General features: G+C 40.2%; 1 protein-coding gene across 1 annotated transcript; it reads left to right on the top strand.

Annotated features, from left to right (window-relative positions):
• The first annotated feature begins 2,306 nt into the window (after window positions 1-2,306).
• On the top strand, window positions 2,307-25,066 carry hip1rb (huntingtin interacting protein 1 related b). The gene is made up of 31 exons (XM_088416950.1): window positions 2,307-2,638; window positions 12,515-12,578; window positions 12,751-12,893; window positions 12,982-13,038; window positions 13,660-13,740; window positions 13,817-13,893; window positions 14,019-14,080; window positions 15,274-15,414; window positions 15,480-15,537; window positions 16,469-16,544; window positions 16,795-16,985; window positions 17,585-17,657; window positions 17,963-18,146; window positions 18,241-18,329; window positions 19,134-19,250; window positions 19,328-19,429; window positions 19,830-20,024; window positions 20,232-20,379; window positions 20,675-20,761; window positions 20,848-20,955; window positions 21,312-21,448; window positions 21,520-21,630; window positions 22,209-22,267; window positions 22,744-22,774; window positions 22,851-22,913; window positions 22,990-23,090; window positions 23,169-23,274; window positions 23,448-23,571; window positions 23,648-23,709; window positions 23,908-24,147; window positions 24,329-25,066. The coding sequence occupies exons 1-31, from the start codon at window positions 2,555-2,557 to the stop codon at window positions 24,335-24,337; spliced, it is 3,180 nt and encodes a 1,059-aa protein (XP_088273076.1). The 5' UTR covers window positions 2,307-2,554; the 3' UTR covers window positions 24,338-25,066.

The following is a 25,066-nucleotide window of genomic DNA, read 5'->3' as shown; positions in this document are numbered from 1 at the left end:
AATCGCCATGAACTTGTTTTAAGACTTTAAGTAAGTCGGTGTTTATGATTGCACTGTGTATATAGTCATAAATCTCAAATTTTCTTCAAAATTCAGTTTTCCGAATGATACTCATGATGTCACTCAAACATAATAGAACCAACTAGGGGTGGCTCTATTGAATATATGTATAATATATAACTCAGAATAAAATTAATTTTGCATCAAAACAACATATTTCCTCCTGATTATTATTAATTAACAATTTTTCTTTATTTGCTGTTTATTATTTAATATTAAAAGCAATATCTCACAAAAGAAATGTTTGAGGGTTGTTTCTAGTGCACAGATTGGTGGTAATAGCTACACTTATGGAATTCAGATTCATTTAACTACATGTTACATGTTATGTTACGGTAAATTTTAAAAAAAGAATGACTTGACTATTGCTACTTGATTTCAATGTTACGGTAAATAAGTATTAAAAAAAAAAGATTGAACTGACTATTGCTACTTGGTTTAAATGTTGATGTTTCACATTTTTGGTGGGTTTTAATGGGTGGGTTTACTTTGGTGGGTTTTAGGGTTTCCAAATATATATATATATATATATATATATATATATATATATATATATATATATATAATGATATAATGATAGGCAGGGTTAAGACACAGGCAAGCAGGATTAGTGGGCGGGCTGGCGGATGGTCGGGGATAGGCAGGGTTAAGACACAGGCAAGCAGGGTTAGTGGGCGGGCTGGCGGATGGTCAGGAACAGGCTAGGTCAGAAAACGGGTAAGCAAGGATGGTCAACGGGCTGGTGGATGATCGGGTACAGGCTGGGTCAGAACACAAGCAAACAGACAAGGGTGAGTAGTGCTGTAAAGCTCGGCGTGATGCATAGAGACAATTTGGCAAGTACTGGACGGGAGAGACCAGGTGATTTGCAGCAGCTGTTGATGTTTAGTGCTGATTGGCAGGGGAGTAGAGCAGGTGTAGTGAGGCTGAGAATGACGTAACTGGACTGGTGGAGCGAGACCTTCAAATTCTTTATTCAATCAATATCTGTCATCTGCCTTTAGGTGTCAGTATTACTTTGCAAATACCTCCCTGTTCACTTTCCATTGCTTCTGCCAAAGAATCGCTTTATTTTCTTTCTTCATGACCAAAACTAGACATGTTGCTACTGCATCGCATTCAAAATAATCAAAGTGATGGGCATGCATTTTCAAAACATTTGGCAGCACATTAAAAGCAACTTCATTGCCACATAGCCAATCTCCAAGCAGCCGAAAATTAACATTTGTCCATTTAGGTGTCATAATTTACCACCGGTATGTCACACACTGCTTGCACTGCTGGGAAAAATGTGACAAAGCCAGTTGGAACCTGTGTGTATGAGTAGTGTACTTCCTTGACCCGCGTCCAGCCGGGAACAAACTGCATGTCATGGGGGTTGCTCCACCCCACAACCGAGTAACGTGAAATTCAAGTCTGACGTGTTCACTCACAAGGCTGTCATCTCATGGGACACTTCATTAGGTACACCTGCAAGCTTTAATGAATATGTTCTTGAACTTAGCGGACCCAAAAGACAATGTAGTTAGGAGTACTTGGTTTATTTCATTAGTTTTATTTGGCCAATACTCCCCCGAAATAGACATGTACTTTTATCTTTATTGACCATTATATGCTATATAGTCAAGTATCTGGCACTCAGATGAGCCAAAAACGGACCAACATATCATTCAATAATGGCGTTTTGTTTTGTTTTTGGGCGGAGACCGGCACCTCGGGCTACTCAACAGCTAATCGCCTTGTCCATTTAACAATTACGCACCAATTGAAAATGTAATCTTCAATGAAATTGTTGTGCATGTACAACCACTTGTCTATTCAAAACTCCTTGTTTGAGTGACCATCATATGCGAATGTAGTACTTGGATGTCATTGTAAATTCTGCCTGGAAACAAGGAATAATACATGTGAAGTAACAAGTTGTGAGGTTTACCGCTGTTGTAAAAGCGTTGATAGTGGATCACAAATATTTTCAACAAAATAAATCTAGCGAAATGGTTGTTGTTGGTGGACAGTTTACCTAACAATAAGCGAGGCGAATGACGTCATCGTTAGTAGCGCGAGGATGTTTTTTTCTTTTTTCAAATAAAGTACTCTTCTCTATTATTCGGATCAAAAATACAAGAATATATTTCAAATGAAATTGTCGAAATAATTTTTTTTTAAAAATCGAGAAATTTAAATCGGGCGTGGGGGCGGCACGTGTTAGCCAAATGACGTCATGTTGGATTCATCCACCTTTTGGAGGGGGAGGAGAATCATCCGGACTCTGAACGAAGCAGACCGGCTGTTTCCTACTTTTGGCCGCGTTTCATCATCGCTGTGGCGGACTGGGAATGTTACGGTCTCGCTAAAGACGACGACATCGACAAATAAGAGTGCGCACTGCGAGGAGAACCTCTGTGTGCGCACCTTTGTCTTTTTTTTTTTTTTTTTTACCGAGCAATATTTTTATGGGGATTCGGGACGTTTGAGTCCCCATCGGAAGTGGAGGATGAACAGCCTCTCGACGCGGGTGAAGACCAGGCGTACTGAGGCCAGCCTCGGAGCCGAGAGGGAACATTTCGACAAGCAGCAGGTAAGGACGACATACAGTATGTTAATTTTCTTTGTTGGGGCTTTTTCAATCGAATTGTGCGCTTGTGTTTGTTGTCCCAGTGATGCTCAATAACTTGTATTTTTCAACCACGCTCCGACAAGGTGCTCACTTGTGTTTTAATTAACTCCAAGGTGAGGTTTAATTGACCGAAAGTGGACGGGTTTGTCTGTGTTGTTTTTTGTTTCTAAAATGGTGGGCTCACCTGTGCTTTGATTAATGCAAATAAGGAGGCCTTGCCCGGATCTTAAATGACCCCAAGTTGAGGGGGGGAATGTGATGGAATACCCTAACTGGGGACGGGGTCCAGTTGTGTCTTAATTGACAAAATATGAGGGCTCGCTTATGTTTTCATAAACTCAAAATGGAAGACACTTGTTTTAAGTGACTCAAAATGGAATGCTAGCATTCCTTTTACTTGACCCCAAAGTTGTGTTCGTGTTTAGCGATGGAGGAAAAACCTGTTCTAAATGACCCAAAAAAGAAGGGGGGGCGGGGGGTCTAATTTTATTATTTACCATTTAAACGACTGCTCCTTTCACTGCAATGCAAATGAATCCCAAAATTAAATCTTCTCGCTGCATAATGTACAGTTCAGTTGTATTTCACTTTATGTTTGCATTTATTATTTGAAGTGGTTTGGTTTTAAATATTTGATGACAATTTTCATTTAAGTTTAATGTGCAATACCATTCACTTATTAAAACACAGTTTTATCCCCCTTTGTTTGTTATTACTGTATTTTATTTTTTTTATGTTTTTCAGTGTGACAGTGGCTTACATTATGAAGTATACTTTTTAGGAATACAAATACGGAACCTTTTTTTGAACCAAAATAGAGACCTCATGTCCATCTAAATTGAATCAATATAGAGGAAGAAAATAGTTTTAAATATTTCACTCAAAAACTTAAGGGCTTGCATGTCTTTGTTTGTGTGTGTTTTAAAGTAAAACATGTAAGACTGAGGTCCATTATACTTGCCCCAAGAAAGGCTTAGTTATATTACTGGTTTCAAAATAGATTGAAATCATAATTTATAGTTGACCCACAGTTGAGCATTAACTTGTCTTTTAACTGCCCCAAATTCAGTTAAAATGAAGGGCTAGTATGTTTTCATTAACCTTAAGTGGACAACTCGTGTCATTTACGTTTTTCTAACCCCGGAATAGAGGACATTCTGTCTTTTAATTGGCCCAAAAGGAGGCCTTACTTGTATTTCAAAATGCCTCAATATATTTTTCTCTGAAGTTGTCCAAGTAAGTTCAACTGTAGCGCTGAAGGTCTTATGTCATCTTATGTTATGCTGGCAAATGATATGAAAAATTCACAGTGACTGTATTCACGCCATGACTTGGGACTGGCACATGAGTCCATGACATTGTTTGAAGTCAAATAAATAGGGCATTTGAAAGGAAACATGCAGACGTTTTGACACTATCATGGTGCTGAGCTAGTTGATCCTGTTTTGCCAGCTCTTCTCCTCCTCCTTCCACCGCATTTGTCACTTTTTAGATGAGGTACAGCAAGCGTCTCCATTATTACTGTTCTCTCAGGTTTGTAGTTTACTGGGGGAATTACTTAGTTTTTTTCAGTCAATCAATCAATCAAATTTTATTTGTATACTCCATCAAGTAAATTTTGCTGACACTTCTGGGATATTACATAAAGAACTACATACCTGTAGGTGCTTGTTAGCAATGCAAGTGAGTGGAATAGGCCAAGGTAATGACAAAATGTTGAATCAACCAAGAGGTGTGTGTGTGCGCGCCTGTGTATCATTTTTTTCTCAGTCACTTATAATCATAATTTATATACTGATATAAAATCAGTTTTAGCATTAATTTAACTTTCATACCTTGTGGAAAATAGCTAGCTGTTCATATTTTTTACCTCACTTTGGGAGTGGGGCAGATTGACGCTTGCCCAAGTTAGGATTTTTGGCCTTGGTGGGTTGTTGACATACATGTCTGAAGGTATAAAAATACACAGGAACGTTGACTTAAGAGTGGCCATAACTTACGAGTCTTACTTTTTATTTAGTTATTTTATGTGGTTCTTCTAAAAGGGCAAGTGAAACATTTTATGGCCACTTAGTCAAAATGTACTATAAATGTGATCGTAAAATCAAGGGAATAGAACTATTTAAAGAGTCCATATCATTGTGAAATATATGCATATAATATACATTTCACACATTGGTGATTTAAATTCTTATTAAAATAAGAGATTTTATAGTACTCTAATTTCTAACCATGAAGTGAAACATCTCTGAGTGAAGCCACAACTCTCACCATATGACTGCCTTGCCCCCTCCATGACATCATTCAAATGCCGGTCAGCCACGAAACATCCACCCATCATCTTGACCGCTTATCCTCACGAGGGTCGCAAGGCGTTGGACCCTATCCCAGTGGAGTGAATGAAGGAGCCAAAAATGGCGTTTTACTGACGTTAAAATGTAAAACTGTGTGAAGAGACTAAACACAAACCAAACACCCTTTCCTCTTATCAAATAGGCTCATGCGGGAAACCAGTACTTATAATAACAGTTCCGCCTGCCGGTGAATTATTTACTACAGACGTTGATTGTCCGGCTCTGTTCTCCCAAACGCACATGTTTGCCACTTGAACATTTTCTACGGTAAAACTTTGTAAGTTGTAACGAATAAATGAAACTTTGCTGTCTACTTGGCCGACTCAGTTCAAAATCTCTCCTCCCCAACCCCAGAACAAAAATAAAACTAAAAAAACGTTGATAAGGTCTGCATGTAATTACTCTTGCTCGACATTGTTATCATCATTATCCATCTCACGAGACATTTTTATCTGCTCGGGCAGGGGCGGTGATTAGAGCGCAGAATAAGCAAAAATGATGAGAATGCAACAATTAAGGAAAATAATGCTTTGGGGGTAGAGTACTTAGAATGACTACTCATACTAGCATTAGGGCTGTCATTACTGATTATTTCAATAGTCGATGAATCAGTGATGACATATTTTTTTCTATTAGTCAACTAATCGGGACAAGTTTTCCTAAGTTAGCTCAAGCTCTGTTGCAGATTCCAAATAACATCTTAAGCCCTTTCCTTCACCTGAAAGACAATATCATATATTTTAATACACATAACTCAAGAACTTGTGTATTTTTATTCAACACACTCATAAATTGAAATGAAAATATTAAATTACATAAAGTAAAACGATTTAAACAAAATTGAAGTCAATATTTAAAGAGTCCAAATGCTACTTGTTACATTACTTAGGATAAGCACGAATAGTGAATTTGTACTGTAAAACATTCACAACCTTTGAGTAAAACAATTAACAAGAATTTTTGGTTGATATGTACCAGTCCAGTAGTATGATCAAGTTTAAGTACAAGTAAATACCCTGTGCTCCCCCTTTTGTCTTACCCGGGTCACAGAGTAGCGTCCAGCTAGTTTGACAGCACGGACCGTTCGGGTATTCCACTGTGTAGCCTTTTTTCGGTGAGTAACATAGCATTGTAGTCCATAAATTTCTTGTGTCGTGTAATCCGAAGACACAATTTATCAGTTTTGCTCGCCAGTGATCGCACATGAGTGAGAAAAATGTTGGGCAGAGAGAACCAGTGCGATGTTAGCTTTTAGACTGCGACACGTCAGGTGTTCTCTGTAGCTCAGAGATGAGGTGAAGCTAGTTAATAAAATGATTGTAATTTTGCACTCCAATGTCCAAAAGCTCCCTAAAGGTGCATGACGTAAAAACCAGTCGGTTCTGCATGAAGAGAGCTGAATTGAGCAGGGATATCACTGCTAGCTTGCAAACTGAAAGATCCTGAGCCTTTGGTTGCTCATGCACTGCTATATGTTACAAGATCAGTGCTTTGATTCCTCCTGCCAAACGTGTCTGATTCCTGTTCCGGGGCGACTATAAAGGGACTAGATGACAATGGGAAAACACCGCCGACTAATTTACATAATCAATGTCATTGACAACATCAACTATTTGTGACAGCCCTAACTGGTGTATGGTTTGAAAAAAGCGATATTGAACATCTCTAGTTATAACCATATAAGCAAAGGATATCTAAACACAAGCAGTGTAGCAACACATGCAGACAGAGCATGTGAAAATACACATAGCTATCTCTTCTTTATTCTCTGCTAAATAAAACAGCTTATATTACAGCACCTTACTGTACAGTTGTGACCATCTTTTTTGTGTGTACTCATATTATACTTGAAGAATCGCAACTGTGGGCCTGGACCATATTAATACAGTTTCCATTCAAGGGGAACGGGTATTAGTTACGAGCGTGACCGAATAAACCAAGTCGGAAATGAAGAATATTTTTGGACGTGTGGGAGGTCGCTTGAGTTGTCTTGTGATCAAGTTGCTGATTCATGCAGTCCATTTTCACTGCAGTGCTGCTCTACACTCATGTGAAGGTGAAGCATCAAGCCTCCCTATACAGTATATATTACGTGTGGGTGCAATGTTTGCTTTCCTTTGCTTGTTGTTGCCCGAGTGCCCATGAGGCGAGGCGATGGGGGGTGGGGCATGAAGGTAGTAGATAAACAGTGTTTGAGTTGGAGTACAGTCGAGAACAGCGCCGTTAATGCCTTTGGCCTCTTCCTGTTAATTAAAAGGGGCAGTGATGCATTGAGTTAAAAGCGGTGTTTTGTGTGGACAGTTTCTGTGCCGTCATGGTTCTGTGTCCACACATAACATGAACGGATCAGTCAATGTACACTTTTATGACAGTGTTGTTTCCAAAACATGCTCTGACAAAGGTTATTTCACGCAACGCACACAGCAAAATGACAAATAAATAACTACATGAATACAAATGGGAAACGTGTTACTGTCACAATAAGAACCATCTGTCCTTTTTACTTCGTTCCCTGGGTGGGATACAGCTGATTGGGTGAGAGGTGGAGAACCTAGACCTCTTAAGTTTGTTTGTAAAATATTCTGATAGGAACTCTTTACATTTCTGAGACATTAATAATTTTGTTCATTCATAAATCCACATTTCATTTGCAATATCATCGACACAGATAAACAAGACTGTTCTGACTGACATTACCACCTGTACAGGTTGGCATGAGCCTAAATTGGGGTCTGAAGGTATGACAACCATGAGAAAAAATACACAATAATTCAATTACACCTCTAAAATGTCCCTTTTTGAATAATAGGTTAAATAAATGGAGCATATTTTTCATTGAACACAGCCACTTTATTTTTCAAACAAAATATCTATTCGGTACTGAAAGAGACTGAAAGAAATCAGTAAGTATGCTGGAGTTAGTGCAATTGCTCATCATGTGTCTCTGTGTAACTGCTCACAGCTCCCCTTTATGCACAGCTGAGAAGCAGAAAAAGTAAAGTGGTGCCGGCGTGTTGTCATCACCTTTATAGAAGTGACTCGTTAATTACATCAAGCCAATTATTTTTGTAGCTGCTGAGAAGTCCCCTCAGAAAACAAAAGATCAAACATGACTGACAATTTGAGCATTAATTGGAACATTAACTCTTTCAAACTACGGTAAACTGGTAATGACCCATGCCTAACAGTATGGAACTCTTTTGAAGCATGTTATTAAATAGAGAAACAATTGTAAATAACCATTTTGTCATCTGCTTGTGAAACAGGTCAGTGTTGCAAGAAAAAAAGCCTGGTGACGGTACAGTACTAAGGTGCTGAAAAGATAATTGTCAACTATTAACTTGACTTTGATCAGAATATTGTTGAATATTGGTGACAATCAGAGCTGTTTGTTAGCCAGCTCTCCTTGCTGTTGTGTCTTGATTTAAGCTGATAACCAGCCACACTATCATCTCTTCACGTTGAGGCAGCAGCAGTTTTAAATTTTTAATGGGCATTCCTGACAGAACGGAACAAGAGCCAGATGGTTTGCATGCGGACTGACTGCCATCGCTCACAGGTGATGATGTACAGTACGAGGCATGAAGCAGCGCTTGGCGACAGTAATGTAAGCTGGCAACCTACCTTCTGGTGGGAGTGGGAGATTAGTTAAGGCTTTCCCTCTCTCTCAGTTGCTCCCTCCGCTTCTCTGTGGATTTGAGTACGCTCCAAAAAGATGTGCCAAATAGTGGCTTTATCACGTTGCATGTTTTGTGAAACAATGATATGTGAGCTTGTGGACTGCATTTTGTAATCACGGAATTTTTTTTCGCCACTAGACAGTATAAATATTTAAAATATGCATGATTGACTGTAACAAAACAGATTTTTCCTTTGAAATTCCTTTGAAATATGAGAATTAAAAAAAACATTGTTTTAATCTGACCTAAAAATAAAATTAAGCAAAAAAAAAAAAAAAGCCTTGTTGCAAAATGCCTTAGGGCAGTGCTTCTTAAATAGTGGGGCGGGGCCACCTGGCCTGATTTTATGTCAGTTTTAACATAAATGTATCATTCATAACTTGTGCAACAAAATAGCTATTCATAGCTTGTGCATAACTTGCTTTAGATCAGTGGCTCTTAACCTTGTTGGAGGCACTGAACCCCACCAGTTTCATATGCTCATTCACCGAACCCTGCTTTAGTAAAAAAATAAAATATGATTTTTTTTTAGAGTGAGGGGTGGACCTCTGCGGTGGAGGCTCCACCGAACCCCTAAGTCCGACTCACCGAACCCCTAGGGTTCGATCGAACCCAGGTTAAGAACCACTGCTTTAGATCCATCCATTCATTTTCTTTCGCTGCTTATCTGAAGTAGGGTCGCTGGCTTTCTGGTGCCTATCCCAGCCGTCTTGTGGCAGTAGGGAGGGGGACACCTTGAGCTGGTTGCCAGCCTGTAGGGCACTCAGGGACAAACAAACCTTCACACTCACAATCACACCTAAGGGATTCTGGGAATGTCCAATACACCTAGCATGCATATTTTTGGAATGTGGAGGAGATCGGAAGACCCAGAGAAGACCCACGCGAGCACAGAAAGAACATGCAAACTCCACACAGGAAGGTGGTGCGAGCTGGAATTGAATCCGGGACCTCTGAACTGTGAGGCAGACGTGCTAACCAGTCTTCCACTGCGTCGACCTGTCTCTTACCATTTTTCATCACTAAAAGTGGCTTAGTGACTGTGGCTCCTTTTTTTTTTTTCCCCCACATGCAAGGGCATTATAGTCAAGTAGAACGATCATTATGAGCAAAATTTCAGAAATACAGCATTATTTCCAAACAAGTTTGTGTGTTTCACAATAAATCTGTCAAGTAACGAGGCCGTGGTACGTTTGGTTTATTTTGAGCCATAAAGTCAGTAATCTGGGGTCGGCATGGCAACAGCAGAGTGGTGAGTGTAGCTCCACAATAGTGTGAGTGACGCTGCAGTGTGACACTTGCCTGGTTTAAAAAATGGGTTTTCCCTGCTGTGTTCGTTTACTTTTATCTTCAGCTATCAAACTGTTAGAAATCATTTTCCAATACAAGTTTCCATGTAGCTTTGCTTCTCCGCGACCATCTGTCAAGCAAGTCTCTATGTGCCAACACCCCGCTCTCTACACACCAGCTCCTCCTCAGCGTGCAACCCAAGTATTCATCCTCTTTTCCTCTCCCCCTCCTCCCCAACCAACAAGCCCCTCATTGTCACACCAGTCCCCGCACTGCCCTGCCAAACCCATCCCGTGTAAGCGAGCGGGCGCGGGCATTCAGTTTGCGTCACTGGCATGTCTGGGGGGATGTGTGTGTGCGTGCGTGTGTGTGTGTGTGTGTGTGTGTGGGGAGGGGGGCTGTTGTATTGACCCTCTTATTGCAAATTACTACAGATGCTCCTCTGTTCTTGATATGTATTCAAGAAAATTGGGATCCCTGGATATTAATAATTAGCAATGAATGTTTACCGACCATGTTTGCATATACTGTAGTTAGCCTAACAACATAAGTTTTTGAATCATGCTTGAATGTTTTTATGTGTATATGTATGTATGTATATGTATGTATATGTATGTATATGTATGTATGTATGTATATATATATATATATATATATATATATATGTATATATATATATATATATATATATATATCAGCCACTGGTCAGTTATACTGTCAAGGTATGGTACTGCACAAATCTCTGACGCTAACGGTTCCACCACAGACTCTGTCTGTCTTCACAGGCTTCCACGTGCCTGACAACGGTGGACAATACACAAAAATTCTTACTAAGATCACCACTGTAACTTACAAGCCGGAAGTGACCAGTTGCCATGCTTTTGCCAAATAGCTTTCCGATCAGTGACAGAAAGTGGAACATTCGTGCTAGCATTAGCATCTCTTTGTCTTACTACTGCTTAGCGCAGCTAAAATCCTCCTAGCTCATAGCGCCAATGTCTTTGACTTGACGTTATGACTTCTTGAGTTTTTCAACGTCTTCTGTCGTGTATAGAAGACCAAAAAAATTGTTTTATTTCATTTTTATTTATTTATTTTAATTTTTCAACATTACATTTACAGTTGACTCCTGCCATTCGCTAGGAATTGGGATCAAGCCGACATGTAGAAATAAATCAACATACTATAACTGACACATTTTTTAAGATGCATAGAATGATTTTACCGGCCCTGCCCATTTGAGGATAGATTTTTCTCCATGCAGCCCCGGAGCTAAAATGAGTTTGACACCCCTGACTTAGACTATCTTCTAAACCTTTTTTAAGTTTCAGTACTTTGACCCTGTTTCTTTCCCCATCATTGATCTCTCACGGATGTTGTTTTGTAATTCAAGATATATGTTTCCCTGTCGTCGAAGAGCCTTCTTGTTCGGAGTCTGAGATCTTGTTTCAATTTGAGACCCCAAAAGCCAGAATGTGTACGACACCACCTCAAAAGATATTTGCTAAGAAACGTGCTGTGGCATGTTTGCTTAACATGTCTTTTGCAATGAATGTAAATTAGATTTCATGAACTAGTCATGTAAAAATGCTGTGAGTTGTTTTAACATTTATGAAGGAGAGGAGATAAAGCAGAGATTAAAGCCACATGTGGATTAATGCCTTGACTGGATGAGGGTTTTATATAATACCTTGCTGATGTGGATGTTACTTTGCATGAGCATTCACACACAGTCTGTGCCAGGGTTAAAACGGGAACAAAACATACAAATACACGTTGCCAACTAATTAAAATAGCTTGGCAACTGTCTTGACAACTTCTCTTTCCTTCCTACTCTATTTAATTACGTATTTTGGAATTTTGTAGTTAATGGTTTTAAAGTTAATTTTAAAGTTTCAGATTATTTCATTTTGATGCACACATTTTTAAAAATCAAAACCGATTTTTTTTTTTTTTTTTTTGGCTACATGCTGAATAGGTAGGTCGTGAAAAATTGGAGGCTGCCCACAATGGTTTTATACAAGCATGTATTTCTTGGTAATCAACAAGGCTATGTTGTAGATAATGGTTGACACTTGTTTGTCCTGCTGGACCAGTTGCAGAGATGTCTCATTCTCCATACAGGGCTTTGAAGATAATATCTCCTAGTATGGGCATCAGAATTGTTTGACTCAACATCAATGCATCGTATCATGCAAATCTTCATTTTTCTGCAGTTACTTATCTGTACACCATTTTTTTTTTTGTAGTCCAGATCAAGACACCGCTAAAATGACTCAGCTGGCAATCGCAAGACTTCTCTGTGATTGGCTTAGAAAATTAAACAATAAGGAAGGAAAAATAACAACTAACAGCAAGAACACATACAAGAATACTGTAGATTTCCTGGTATTTACAGTAGGTGATCCTAACCTTAAGAAAAATGCCAATGTCCAAGCTCAGAATCTGAAACATTAAAAAAAAAGGGGTTTTTGTTTATAATTTTTTTTAAAGCATTTCTCTTCCCTTTTCAGCTAAGCAGCATCAGCAAAGCCATCAACTCCACTGAAACACCTGTGAAAGAGAAGCATGCACGACGTATCCTTTATTTTTGAAGGGTGGGGGGGGGGAACATCCTTCAAGCCAGTGCATAATTACTCCAGTGGTGAATTCTTCCCTGGAGCTTGGGCTGTATGAAAGGGTAGTGCAGCAGGATTCCATCAATGTTCTTCTATAATCATTTGCACTTCCTTAGCAGAGAACCATCCAGGTATCATCCTGGGCACTCACCGGGAGAAGGGGGCCTACACCTTCTGGTCCTACGCTCTGGGCTTCCCCCTGGCCAGCAGCTCCATCCTCAGCTGGAAGTTCTGCCATGTGCTGCACAAAGTCCTACGTGACGGCCATCGCAATGTAAGGCCCTTGTTGTAACTTTTTTGAAAACACAAAACTACAAAAAAAAGTCAATTTTCTATACTGTATATTTGGGGTTTCTTTGCAGGTTTTACAAGACTGCATGAGGCATTTTGGTTCTATTGTGGAACTTGGGCAGCTTTGGGTAAGTGTTTGTTTCAGGCAAGACGAATATTTCTATTACACCATTCATATGCAGGGAAAATCCATAGTGCTTCACAGAAGCAACGGAAAAATCATTAAATGAAAAGAGGTCTAGACGTCTGCTCACTCTTTTGTGAACTTGGAAATTTAGCAGCATGCAAACAGAATACTGCTTCACTTTGTCTCGACCTTGTTTTGGAAACGCTCAATCAGCCAATAAGGTTTGGAATTAGCACAGGGGTACCAAACGGTCTTAAACATATTTTTATCCAAGACCATTCAGACATGTGTAGACTGACAGTGAAGACTTTTAAAATCGATCCAATGCAGAGATGAGGTGAAGGAGAGGCCGTTTTACAACAATTCTCACATTCAAGCCAACAGCTTGAAGCAAGCACGCTTGTGGATCTTATTTGGGTATCAAGAGTCTCTTTGTGTCCTCAAATTGATAGTCTATGATAGTATTTTATTTCTTGATATACGTAAAATGCGTTTTCTTTCCTTATGTTTTTAATGTGTTTAGGGGATTAACTCCTCATGGTTTGGAGCCCTGGTCTGGAATCGGTCTTCTGAAATACTTTTAGCATCATAATAATTTTGCGTTTTCATGGCATTTCTCCAGGGCAACCTGCATGACCGATACGGGCAGCTGGTGGCTCTCTATTCCAAGCTACTCTGCACCAAAATGAAGTTTCACAACAAGGTGAATGGGCGCTCTGACTCACATGACACGTCTGGCGTTGGATTGAAATAGAGCACGCGTTTGTCCTTCCTTGCAGCATCCTGAAATTCCCACCAACTTGGAAGCTACAGATGAGGTGCTGGAGCGCACAGCGGGGACTGACATCAACAATGTGTGAGTCTTTTCATTCCAATCTTAATCATACTAACCTGCCGCTTTTAATTCAGTTTAATTGATTGACTTCACATCTTCTGTGTGTCCTTCGTCTCATAACGAGGCTATCAAATTGTCCCCGGCAGCTTCCAGCTCACAGTAGAGGTGTTTGATTACATGGATGTCGAGCTGAAGTTGGCTGAGACAGGTAAAAAATCCTCCTCATCCAAACATGAGAAACCCGAGCTGCAGCTTCATAACAGTCGCTTTGTGACATTACCTATTCATGCACTAAACCTATAATGATTTATCTTGCACTAATGCTTGATGAGGAAGGGCAAAGGGGAGGAAGGGAGTTTTTATCGTGTGGCCTCTTTTGATCTTGTTTCCTGCTTTGTTTTGCCCTAAATCAGCTGCATCTGATTAGGAAATGCCAGCCAATTAGAGGAATTTGAGTCTGTTTCCTCATACTCAGTTTTGATGGAAGACGCCCAGGAATTTGTCACAGCTACCAACTTTCCTTAGAAATTTTGCACATGGGAAAGTTCAAAATTCTAGTCGTTTCTTCATGAGGGAATCTATTGAAACAAGAATTTTTCACATCATAATCTACTTTTTGTTATAGAAACCAGATTTTATGTCAATTCAAAATTAAGAATATGGCCTAATAAAGTAAAATTCATAAAATTCTCATATTCGGGATTGTTGATTATGATTGTTCTATTATGCTTTTGTAAAAAACTCGAACATAAACCAGAAATTTAAAAAAAACAGTCACAACACCCCAAAGCTCTACGATGATTGACGGTTGTATGCTTATTGTTATGTCTGCACACACATGCAAAACATGTCAAATTTGTTTTTTTAGAATAATGTCTTGCTGTAAGGAGTCTCTATTGTTGCTGTGGTAATGACCTATTACCCCCCCCCAATTTACAGTACTATTTTTGATCAGACCCTAAAATTGGAAAATTGACATTTTACCTTAAAAATCCTATTTCAATAATTGTGTAATATAAATATACAAAACATAATTTTCTATGTATTAATTTATAGTTGTACTTTAATCAATGTTTGCACAGTTATAAAATACTGAATGCAAATATTGTACTTTAAAGTTACATACAACTTTACTGTACTTTTAAAAGAAACTGTACTAATTTAAAACCACTACCATGCACTATGCACTTTCTCTTACCATTAGACCATACTTTAAGACTCAAGTGGACAAAAAAAAATTGATTGTCAATTTTGGACTGCTAGCATATCAGATTGTCGACATACTGTAGTCTCATGGTTGACAATTCAACATGGGATTTCATCGATCTTACTTGCATTAAGAATGTGACTTCATCAATGTTTGATTATGTGTGTTTGCATGCGTACTCTGGCTGCCCTCAGTTTTGCGGCAGCTCAACTCATCCATCGCTATCTCAACGCTCACGTCGGGCCAGTGTCGACTGTCGCCACTTATTCAGGTCATCCAGGATTGCAGTCAACTCTACCACTTCATGGTCAAGCTGCTGTTTAAACTGCACGCATGTAAGGACATGCAAAATGACCGATTAAATAGTCCAAAGTTGAATGCATCATTCGGTGGATTTCAGGTCTCCCTGCTGACACTTTACAAGGACACCGGGATCGCTTCCGGGACCAGTTCCAGAGGTACATATTATAAGTTCAGCCATGTCGGGCAAGTGGTGTCAAGTGACAGTTTCACATAAAAGAAAGTGTGCAACATAAGCCTGACAACCACTGAGCCCCATCCCCTTACTCCATTGTTGTGTGAGTATTCACCATGTGTGACACTGAAATACAAGATGATTATTTGAAATATGAATATTAGACTAAGTAAAATTTAATACATGCTGAAAAACCTATCAAAAGTCAACAAAATACAATGCTTAGCAAACCTTAATTGAACCAAGGTGCATGTTTTACATCACAGAAGTCTCAGAAAGCTAGGCACTAGAAAACAAACAAATGTCATAAAATTAGCACAAATTGATCATTAAATGTGTATCCAACAGGTTGATAGTTTACATTCCACCATTAGTTTATTAATCAAAAGAAAAAATATATAAAAATTGCAACATAGCTATAGTTACTTGCTAATGTGAAATGTATCTCTTCCCAGTCACTAATGCACTTGCCAGTTATTTATTACCCGTTGTAAACTCATTCAAGATGAGGCAGCGTTTGCATCTGGGATGAATGAGGTTCATTTCACCAGCTTTATGCACAGCTCTGCCATATACAAGACTTTGCTTGCTCAGTGTGATCTCCAAGCCTGTGTAGATGAATGAATGAATGGCAACATTGGCAATTAGACTGCCATTTACTGAAACATTTAAAAATGTTCCATTTGGCACGTTACATTGAAAACATAGATAGATTTAAAAAAAAAGTGTTTTTTTTTTCTCTGAATAGCTGCACAGCTATTTAACTACAATATGTTCTAACATATGTCAAACACACCAAATAAAATTTAATTGCTTGTAAAAGTCATTTTTTACCCTGGAAAAAAGAAAAATCCCTGAACATGCTTTAACTTAATACATGGTGGGGTGTTCTTTTGCACTTTGGTGCCCCACAGCCTCAAGACCTTCTTCAACAGAGCCAGAGAGATGATGTACTTCAAGAGACTCATCCAGATCCCCAGACTGCCTGATGTAAGATTTTATCACAGTTTACTCACATAGTGGACAGCTCACATATTTCTCAGAATACCACGATTTATCAAACCAGGAAGTCTTTAAATACCAGTGATATAATGATAATGCATCTGGTTTCCAATATTTCAATATTTCCTTTTTTCTGTGTGTGTGTGTGTGTGTGTGTGTGTGTGTGTGTGGGGAGGGGGGGGTTGACTTGCTTCTCATTCAAATATTAAAATAAATTTTGATCTGATCCTGTCGTCAGTCACCGCCCAACTTCCTGCATGCGGCGTCGCTGGCCAAGCACGTGAAGCTGGTGGTGGTCATCCCGGACGAGGACGATGGCGATGACGACGACGATGACCCCGAGCCACTCATTGATGTCGGCGAGACGGCGCCACAGCCCGACATCTTCGATCAGACTTTCGGACCGCCCAATGGTGGTTTCGACGACAGGTGAATCTTTCATCTCACAAATAATTTGTAAGTCTCACCTTCTTCAAGTATCATACAACTGAAGAAACGTCACAAAAAAGTGGGTTCTCAGGATAAAAGCCATCAAGTGGAAGCACAGTTAATTGATCTACCTGTCACTTTAGGTTGCTGACACACACACATTCTTTGTACTAAATACATTTGTTAACTTATTGAAATAGTATTCCTTTTTTTTTCTGTGGCACACCTGATGTGATTTGATGCAAGGAGTCTTCTAGAATACAAGTATCGAATTGGAAGAAAATAAAGGAACTAAATGTATTTGATATAAGAAGCTACGTACAAGTTCCTTAGGGTCATACTTTTGAGGAAGAAACCTCTTATAATATTACAACAAAAATATTCTGAAGGAATGTTGTTTACTTTAAAAACAAAACAAAGTAGACAATTTTCACAGCAGTTGAAAGTTGTAATAGAAAAACCCATGATCAGAAATTAGAATATTACAAGAATATGCTAAGATATCGAGAGAATTAAGATGTAAATTTAAATATGATCATTACTCTGCAGTTTTTGGTTTGAGAGTTCATCAAAATGGTTTTATTGTTGTCTTGTATCAGGGATGCCCAGATTGAGAGCCTCAAACGAGACTTGGAGATGTTGCGAGCAGAACTGGAAAAGGTGAAAGCGGAGGTGAGGAACGCTGACACCACTGCTTTGTTTGTTTGGACATCTGTTGGGCGGATGCTAAATATCTCATCCTTACATGTGGAATGTGGCGAGCCTGTGTGTAATGCTTCCTCTGATGTGGTCTCCAGCTAAAGCAATATGAATAACAATTGAAAACTAAATTATTAAAAATATAACTCGCCACTGTGCTGACTGTAATTGTTCTAATTAGTAGAAGTCCCAAGCTTGTTTCTCGTAATCTATGGTGACAAAGGCTCAACAGACTTAATGTAAATTCCTGTGATGTGTTAATGTTTGCCCTCGTCAAGGCCCAGCGCTACATCACGCAGCTGAAGTCCCAGATCAACAGCCTGGAGGCAGAGTTGGAGGAGCAGAGGTCCCAGAAGCAGCGTGCCCTGGTGGAAAATGAGCAGCTCCGCATGGCTCTGGAGGTGGCGCGCCGCCGCAACACCGAGCACGAGAACCTGCAAAGCACCTTCGTGGAGGCGGAACGTAAGACCTTCTGTTCTCTGGACATGTTTGCGCATAAAAAGTTCTTGATCCTGCTTCTTAAGCGTATTCAGGGAAAGCTTGTTTGTTTGTGCAGAAAGAGCCCAGGCCACAGAGCAGCGCTACACTAAGCTGAAAGAGAAGCACACAGAGCTGGTGGCCAGTCATGCTGAACTACTTCGCAAGGTATACACCCCACCCCCCCACCCCCCAAAAAAGGCTACATACAGTAAATGTCCCCATTTTGAAAGTAATAGGAACCAAGACCTGCCTTATACAAACGGTAAAGCTCCACCCACCAATTTCAAAGGAATAGAATCCAAGCCCTCCCTTGTAATAAAAGAGCTCATGTTAGTATTTTTAGATGTCTTTAGTAATAATTTGAACGAGATGCATCAAATTATGTTTAATTTTTGTGGTGGGTGACTTTTTTTTTTATGTGGTTTTCTTTGAAAGGGCGATTATGATTGAAATCATAGAACTGTTCAATCACTAATTTTACAGCTGATCACACCACAAATTGATGAATAAGTAACGGTAGTTTAAAAATCAGTCACATAAGTCACATAAAATAAGTTAATCAATTATTCATTTTATTTTGAAAGCCCCAAATGCTTGCATTATTCAAAGTAAAGACAAAGTGTAATTTTTGGTACTTCTTTTACTGAGACTCATGAAGTAAACATGAGCTACGTAAAGTGATTTTGACCGCCGAGTGCAGAGATTGACACGTGATTGAAACATTAAGGTCATCACAAATAACAATCCAAAAACATTTTAGTATTATCTCAAACTCATCTTACCTCACCTTTAAAATAAATGGCTTGAAATGATTTAAAAAAAAAAAAACAAAAACACCACACTAAAAGTGTGCGTCGCTCGCTCCTAGCCTCTTAGTCGAGATGCATCATCGCTTCAACATACTTCTTCGCTGAATTTTCATTGGTCATCAACCGCGTGACAATACGGAATGTGCGCCTTTGCCGACAGAGTGCCGACACGGTGAAGATGCTGTCTGCCACGCAGCAGACTCAGGAGGAAGTGGAGAGGACCAAACAACAGTTGAGCTTTGAGGTGGAACGGATAAGGCAGGAAGCAGAAATGAAGGTCTGTGTTTTGTTGTCAAGGAAGCCCTTTGCAGCGTCACGTTGGTTTGATTTTTGAAACACAGGGTTTTGTTGTAGATTGAGGAGCAGAAGTTTGAGATGGAGAAGCTGAGAAGAGAGCTGTCAGAGAAGATTGCAGAAATAAATCGCATCAATGCCAACCTACAGAGCAGTGAGCTGGTGAGTTGCCGCCAAAAGGCACCTTGCTGTGTATGTAACATGGATTCATGATTATATAAAAGCTTGATGCATGGTGTTGATGCTTTATGAGTCCCTCCATTTTAATAACAATGTTGCCCACTTTTGACATCTTTATGCAATTACAAACCCCTCGGGGGAATCGGGGATAATCAGTTACTCTCTGTTTTGGTTAGTTCATGGCAGTAATTGACAATTTGTTTACACTTTTGTACTTCATTCCATCTCCCAGTCTGCACTTGCTGTTAGGTGAAAGAGATCAACGAATATTTCCACTTTTCCCAGTCTTTTTTTATAAACACAAATACTTTTTATGCAATTTGACATCAGTACATAGTGTGATTACCTTTTGCTATGTTTGCTTTGTCTTTCTCTCTTGCAGACTTCTGCTCAAGTCAACAGCACCATGGTCGCTCTGCAGGCAGAGAAGGAGCGTCTGATGCGCTCGGTGAGCGAGAAGGAAGCAGAACTTTCGTCCGTACGTCAGAGCGCGCAGCTGCAGCAGTCTACGGTACAGCAGGAGAAAGACAAGAGCAGCAAGGAGCTTAGCGAGCTGCAGGCCAAATTGCAGGAGAAGGTGGGACAGGATACAATATTTTTCCCTTCAGACAATATTTGACATGCAGAACATTCGAATAGCTCTGTGTTGAAAGGGGAATGTCGTCAACTTTATGCTTTTAAGAGTAGCTCTCACGTTGCACAGAAAGACGTTTCTAATTGTCCACGCTTGAATGAGCTTGCACAAATAATCAAATATTTGTGTGTTCCGTTGTGTTGTCCACAGGCTAGACAGGAGGAGCTGCTGAAGCAAAAGCTACTGGACGAACAGTTTGCATTGCTGCAGGGCACCGTGACAGAAGCTGAGAACATCATCCAAGATGCTGTAGCCAAGCTGGATGATCCACTCCATATCCGATGCACCAGCTCCCCAGGTCACGCCGCTACCCTCTGATCAACTACAGTTGAATTCCACATATTCAAGCCTCACGAGTCATAATTTTTTTGTCAATTGCCCTAACAATGCCAGAAGTTGCTTTCAAAATATTTTCTAATAGAAATGTTGTGCTAGATGCCAAATAGGAGCTAGGCAGTTATAAACCTGAATAATGGAGTACCCTTTATTTGCATTTTTTCCACTGTTGGGAGCAAGACTCAATCCCTCTGCCCTGCTATTTATTGTACTGGTGAATAATTGAAAGTATTTTAACATTCTTCTTCTTCACACAGATTACCTAATAAGTCGAGCGGAATTGGCACTGACCTCTATTGATAAAGTGAAAAAAGGCCAAGCGGACTATGTGAAAGACATGAAGGGTAAATTTCTTATACCTGATGAGTATATTGCAGTAATAATAACGCCATAGCTCGGGTGAAGTGACATTGTGTTGTTGTATTTCTAGATGCTGGAGCTCTACTAAGGTCGCTGACTCACTTCTCTCACTTGGCTGCTGACACTATCATCAATGGCAGCGCCACAGCACACATGGCGCCCACTGACCATGCAGATCGTAAGCGATACACAAATACTGGATGTACTGTAAGCTTACAACCTTGAAGTCAAGATGCTAGATGTTTTACGACCTAAAATTTTTGGTTGTCAGCACTTGGCACAAGTTTGATTATCACCGTGTCAATGGACTTATCGGTGACATCATTTGGGCCTCTCGGTTCAGTACAGATAGCTCCGACAGTCTTCGAGAGATTTGTCAGTGAGATCAGTGTGTTGGGGTGACAAAAAAAAAAAAATCAATGACAAATACAAGGAAACAAATGTGCCCTCATATAGTAATGTAAGATTAATACTACAATATTCTTGTTAATTTTCTTATTTGTGGCAAATAAATGTCACTTGCCTTTCTTACAGGCCTGACTGAGAACTGCCGAGGTTGTGCCACTCAGTCTTTGCAGTACTTGAAGGATCTCAAGTCCAAGGGCACACTGCTCAGGGCGGACCCAGCCTCCATTAAAGTCATCATCCACAAGATTCTACAGCTGGGCCAGGCAAGTAGGCGTGGTGTCACGTGACATCATGAGGGTCAACATGTGAACCGAAATTGTGCTGCTACGCATAGGAGCTGCGACCCAAAGGAATGGACGTCCGCCAGGATGAGCTGGGAGATCTGGTTGACAAAGAAATGGCTGCCACCTCTGCAGCCATCGAGGAGGCTGTCCGCAGAATTAATGTTAGTACAGTATTAGTTCCTGTAGTTGTACAAAAACCGCTGTAGATTATTTTGTGTGCGTGCGTGCATGCGTGTTTTTTTTTTTTTTTTTGACTTTGGTTCGGTGTTAGTGAGGGAAGCAGAGAGGCGGGGTTCTTAAGTGTCTGGAGAGAGATCCAGGTCACGGCACCAACTGTAAAGTTCTGGGCGAACATTCAAATGTTTCTTTTATCTTTAATGCTTGGAGTATTTATTCCAGCAGTATCTACAAAGAGCATTGTCTTCCTCTAATTAATGGATACCGGAAAGCTCTCACAGATGTAGAAAGTCTAATCTATCCAAAATGGTCTCTACTCTTATCATTTTTTTTGGCCACCCCAGCACAAATGGGTGGCTCGCCTAACCCTGCAATCAGATTTGAGCGACGGTCTTATCTGAATTCAACTGGCAAGGATGCATCTAGGATGATGCAGGGCCAGGAGAATAGGTCACAGCGGCACAATGGCCTAATTTGAGTCACCAATCTACTGATGTGGCCATGTTGAATGGGTGTTGTTATTGAATAGATCTGTGATGTGATTATCCCCATGTTGTTGCAGGAAGTCATGAATCAGGCACGGAAAGATACATCAGGAATTAAACTGGAGGTCAATGAAAGGTTTGTTCATTTGGAGTCTAAAGCAAATGCCGCTGCCATTTTTCTCCAGAACTCAGAACTGTTCTTATCATATACATATAATCCATAACGTAATATAATAATACATTGGAATATGAATTCTCGGTAGACTATTATCTGGTTTGCAATGCTTGTCTTTTTAGTATATGTTTAACTACAAAAAAGTCATCTGAAATACAATGTTCAGAGAATTATTATTGGCCAATTAAATTGGCTGGCTGGTTAATTTTTCATTTTTGGAGCTATAAAATGAGAAATCATCCAATTTTCAAAGAGCTAACATTAGCTAATTAAATCTGGCCCTCCAGATTAATACATTGATTCCCTTTAACAAGACATAAATATTGACCAAATTGTATCCTATCATTGCAGCAACAATATGTTCTCTATTAATATTTAATATAACAGCATACCTCCCAAGACCAGTGCCTAATACATGGGTGTCATTTTTCTTTCAGGATTCTCAACAGTTGCACAGACCTCATGAAGGTACGATTGACTTTGACAAAATCATACTCACCTTTTCTCGTCCTGTTCTGAGATATTTTGCTTGCGTCTCGCGTAGGCCATCCGCATGCTGGTGCTCGCTTCCACGGAATTGCAAAAGGAGATCGTGGAGGGCGGCAGGGTGAGTGGCGTCAGCCTCGGCGAGCCCTTTATTTGCTGTATTGTACCGTAAATAATCCAAATGAGTTTTTATTCAGGGCGCGGCTTCAATCAGAGAGTTCTACGCTAGGAACTCTCGCTGGACCGAGGGCCTGATCTCTGCTGCTAAGGCCGTGGGCTGGGGGGCCACAGAGATGGTGTAGGTTTCATCTTGACAACGTGTCCTCTCGATTAGCTGAGAGAACCAATTGGGTCTTTTCCACCTGGCTGCCAACAGGGAATCCGCTGACAAGGTTGTGCTGCATACGGGAAAATATGAAGAGTTGATCGTCTGCTCCCACGAGATCGCTGCCAGCACTGCACAGCTGGTCGCCGCATCCAAGGTAATGCCAATAATAAGAATAAGCCACTGTACAAATATTGTTTTGTGTGGAGGCGCTTTGTGTGCATTTTTGTGTGTGAGAATGCCTGAGTTCAGTAGCTGTTCTTGTGTGTTCAAATGCAGTATGTGTTTGCATTGCAACTGGCCCATTGACTGAAGTGAAAATGTTTTCAGGTGAAAGCAGACCGTCACAGCAAGAGGCTGACTGTGCTTCAGCAGGCTTCTCGCCTTGTCAACGAAATGGCTGCCAAAGTGGTGGGCTCCACCAGGATGGGCCAGGATGACCTGGATGACAAGGGTATGCCGGCCCATTGGGCATTTATATCTACAAGGGCATGACGGGCCTCCATACAGTTGCTCTTTGTCGTGTGCAGATCCTATGGACTTTTCTGGGATGTCGCTCATCAAGTTGAAGAAAGAAGAAATGGAATCACAGGTAATGTATGACCTGAGAAAACCGAGCTAATTATGGACCCCGTTGATGTGTTTATGGTGACTTTGTATTTTTTAAAAGAATTGCTCATGTAGCAACCAGCAGAACTGCATATACATTACTGTACTTTGTTGCTTAGGGATCTATATGCTAGACATACTACTGCCCTCTGGTGGATTGAATGTGTCACTGGTGGTGCAGGTGAAGGTGCTGGAGCTGGAGTCTCAGCTTGACAACGAGCGTCTGCGTCTGGGTGAGCTGAGGAAGCAACACTACACTCTGGCCGGCGTGCCCCTGGATCAGCTCCAGCTGACCGACACGGATGGCAACGGCGAAGCTGACCCCTCCTCGCTGGTGTCCATGTCGTCAAAGTTCACCAAACCGGCCCTCATGAAGAAGCCCGCGCTGGCCCAGAAGCCCAGCGTCCTGCTCAAGTCACCCGTAAGTCAGAGGAAAGAACCTCTCAATATTTACGTGGGAGGACAATTGTGGCCTTGTGGTAGCCATGGCAACCATGGTACTTCTGTTTTAGTAGTCTTGAGTCATTAAGCACCAGTTTGAATATTCTTGAATTATTTGTTTAGTTGTTTTTTCACATTAATTCAACTTTGTCTTTTTGCAGTTCAAGTGAAAACAGAAGCACCAAATGACATCGTCATCTTCACAGAACGTAAAATGCCTTAAGGGAAGAAGAGGTGGAAAACTCACATTTAGGTTGCTTGCTGACAATCCTGCTCCTTTTTTTTAATTTGTCTTTTTTTTTTTTTTTTTTTGCCAAAATGGACCAACATGTTATTTTTAAATGTCTATAACAACATTCTGTTTTAGGATTTGGCAACCCAATCAACAGTTTGTTTTTTTTCCTGTGTGAAGTACTTTGACATATTCTACGTGCTGCTTTGACAATGACTTATCTAAACTTTTTTTTTTTAACAAACCTCCTGCGTTGCCTTCACAGTGAACTGTTTAATCTCATTTGCAAAATTGGGTTAGCTCAGAGGCCTTTGGAATGTACTGCACTGATGACTCCCTTATTTGTATGATCATAACAATTCATGTAAAGTCATACAGTTGTATAGCAAATCACAGCAAGTGTAATGTATAGAGCTTATCTGGAATGGATACATACTGCATATGCCAATCACCTAGTTGCTTCTTCAAGGCTGAATCTGGATGTTTACCTCTGATAGTTTTTCCGTACAGGGTACTTATTAGGACTTTTTTTTTGCATCCTTTTATGCCGTTCAATTCTCTTATATATCTTCGCAGATCTAGTTCGAAATATATTTTAGCAAAGCTCGTGGTGTTGTCCTTATCAAGTGTAAAGGTCTAACGAATTTAATAAAGTTTAATTTAATGA

This window comes from Hippichthys cyanospilos, chromosome 1, assembly GCF_059441005.1.
Source record: "Hippichthys cyanospilos isolate Australia breed blue-spotted pipefish chromosome 1, RoL_Hcya_1.0, whole genome shotgun sequence".
NCBI classification, from domain to species: Eukaryota; Metazoa; Chordata; class Actinopteri; order Syngnathiformes; family Syngnathidae; genus Hippichthys; species Hippichthys cyanospilos.
The sequence above is the reverse complement of the archived record's forward strand: the minus strand, read 5'-3'. Positions and strand labels throughout refer to the sequence as shown.

What these genes read in the sequence shown, in the direction of transcription:
- hip1rb (XM_088416950.1), top strand. Translation starts at nt 2,555, where the DNA reads ATGAACAGCCTCTCGACGCGGGTGAAGACCAGGCGTACTGAGGCCAGC. An exon ending in AACATTTCGACAAGCAGCAG is followed by an intron (nt 2,639 to 12,514) that starts GTAAGGACGACA and finishes TTCCCTTTTCAG; the next exon opens with CTAAGCAGCATCAGCAAAGC. An exon ending in TGGGGGGCCACAGAGATGGT is followed by an intron (nt 23,091 to 23,168) that starts GTAGGTTTCATC and finishes GGCTGCCAACAG; the next exon opens with GGAATCCGCTGACAAGGTTG.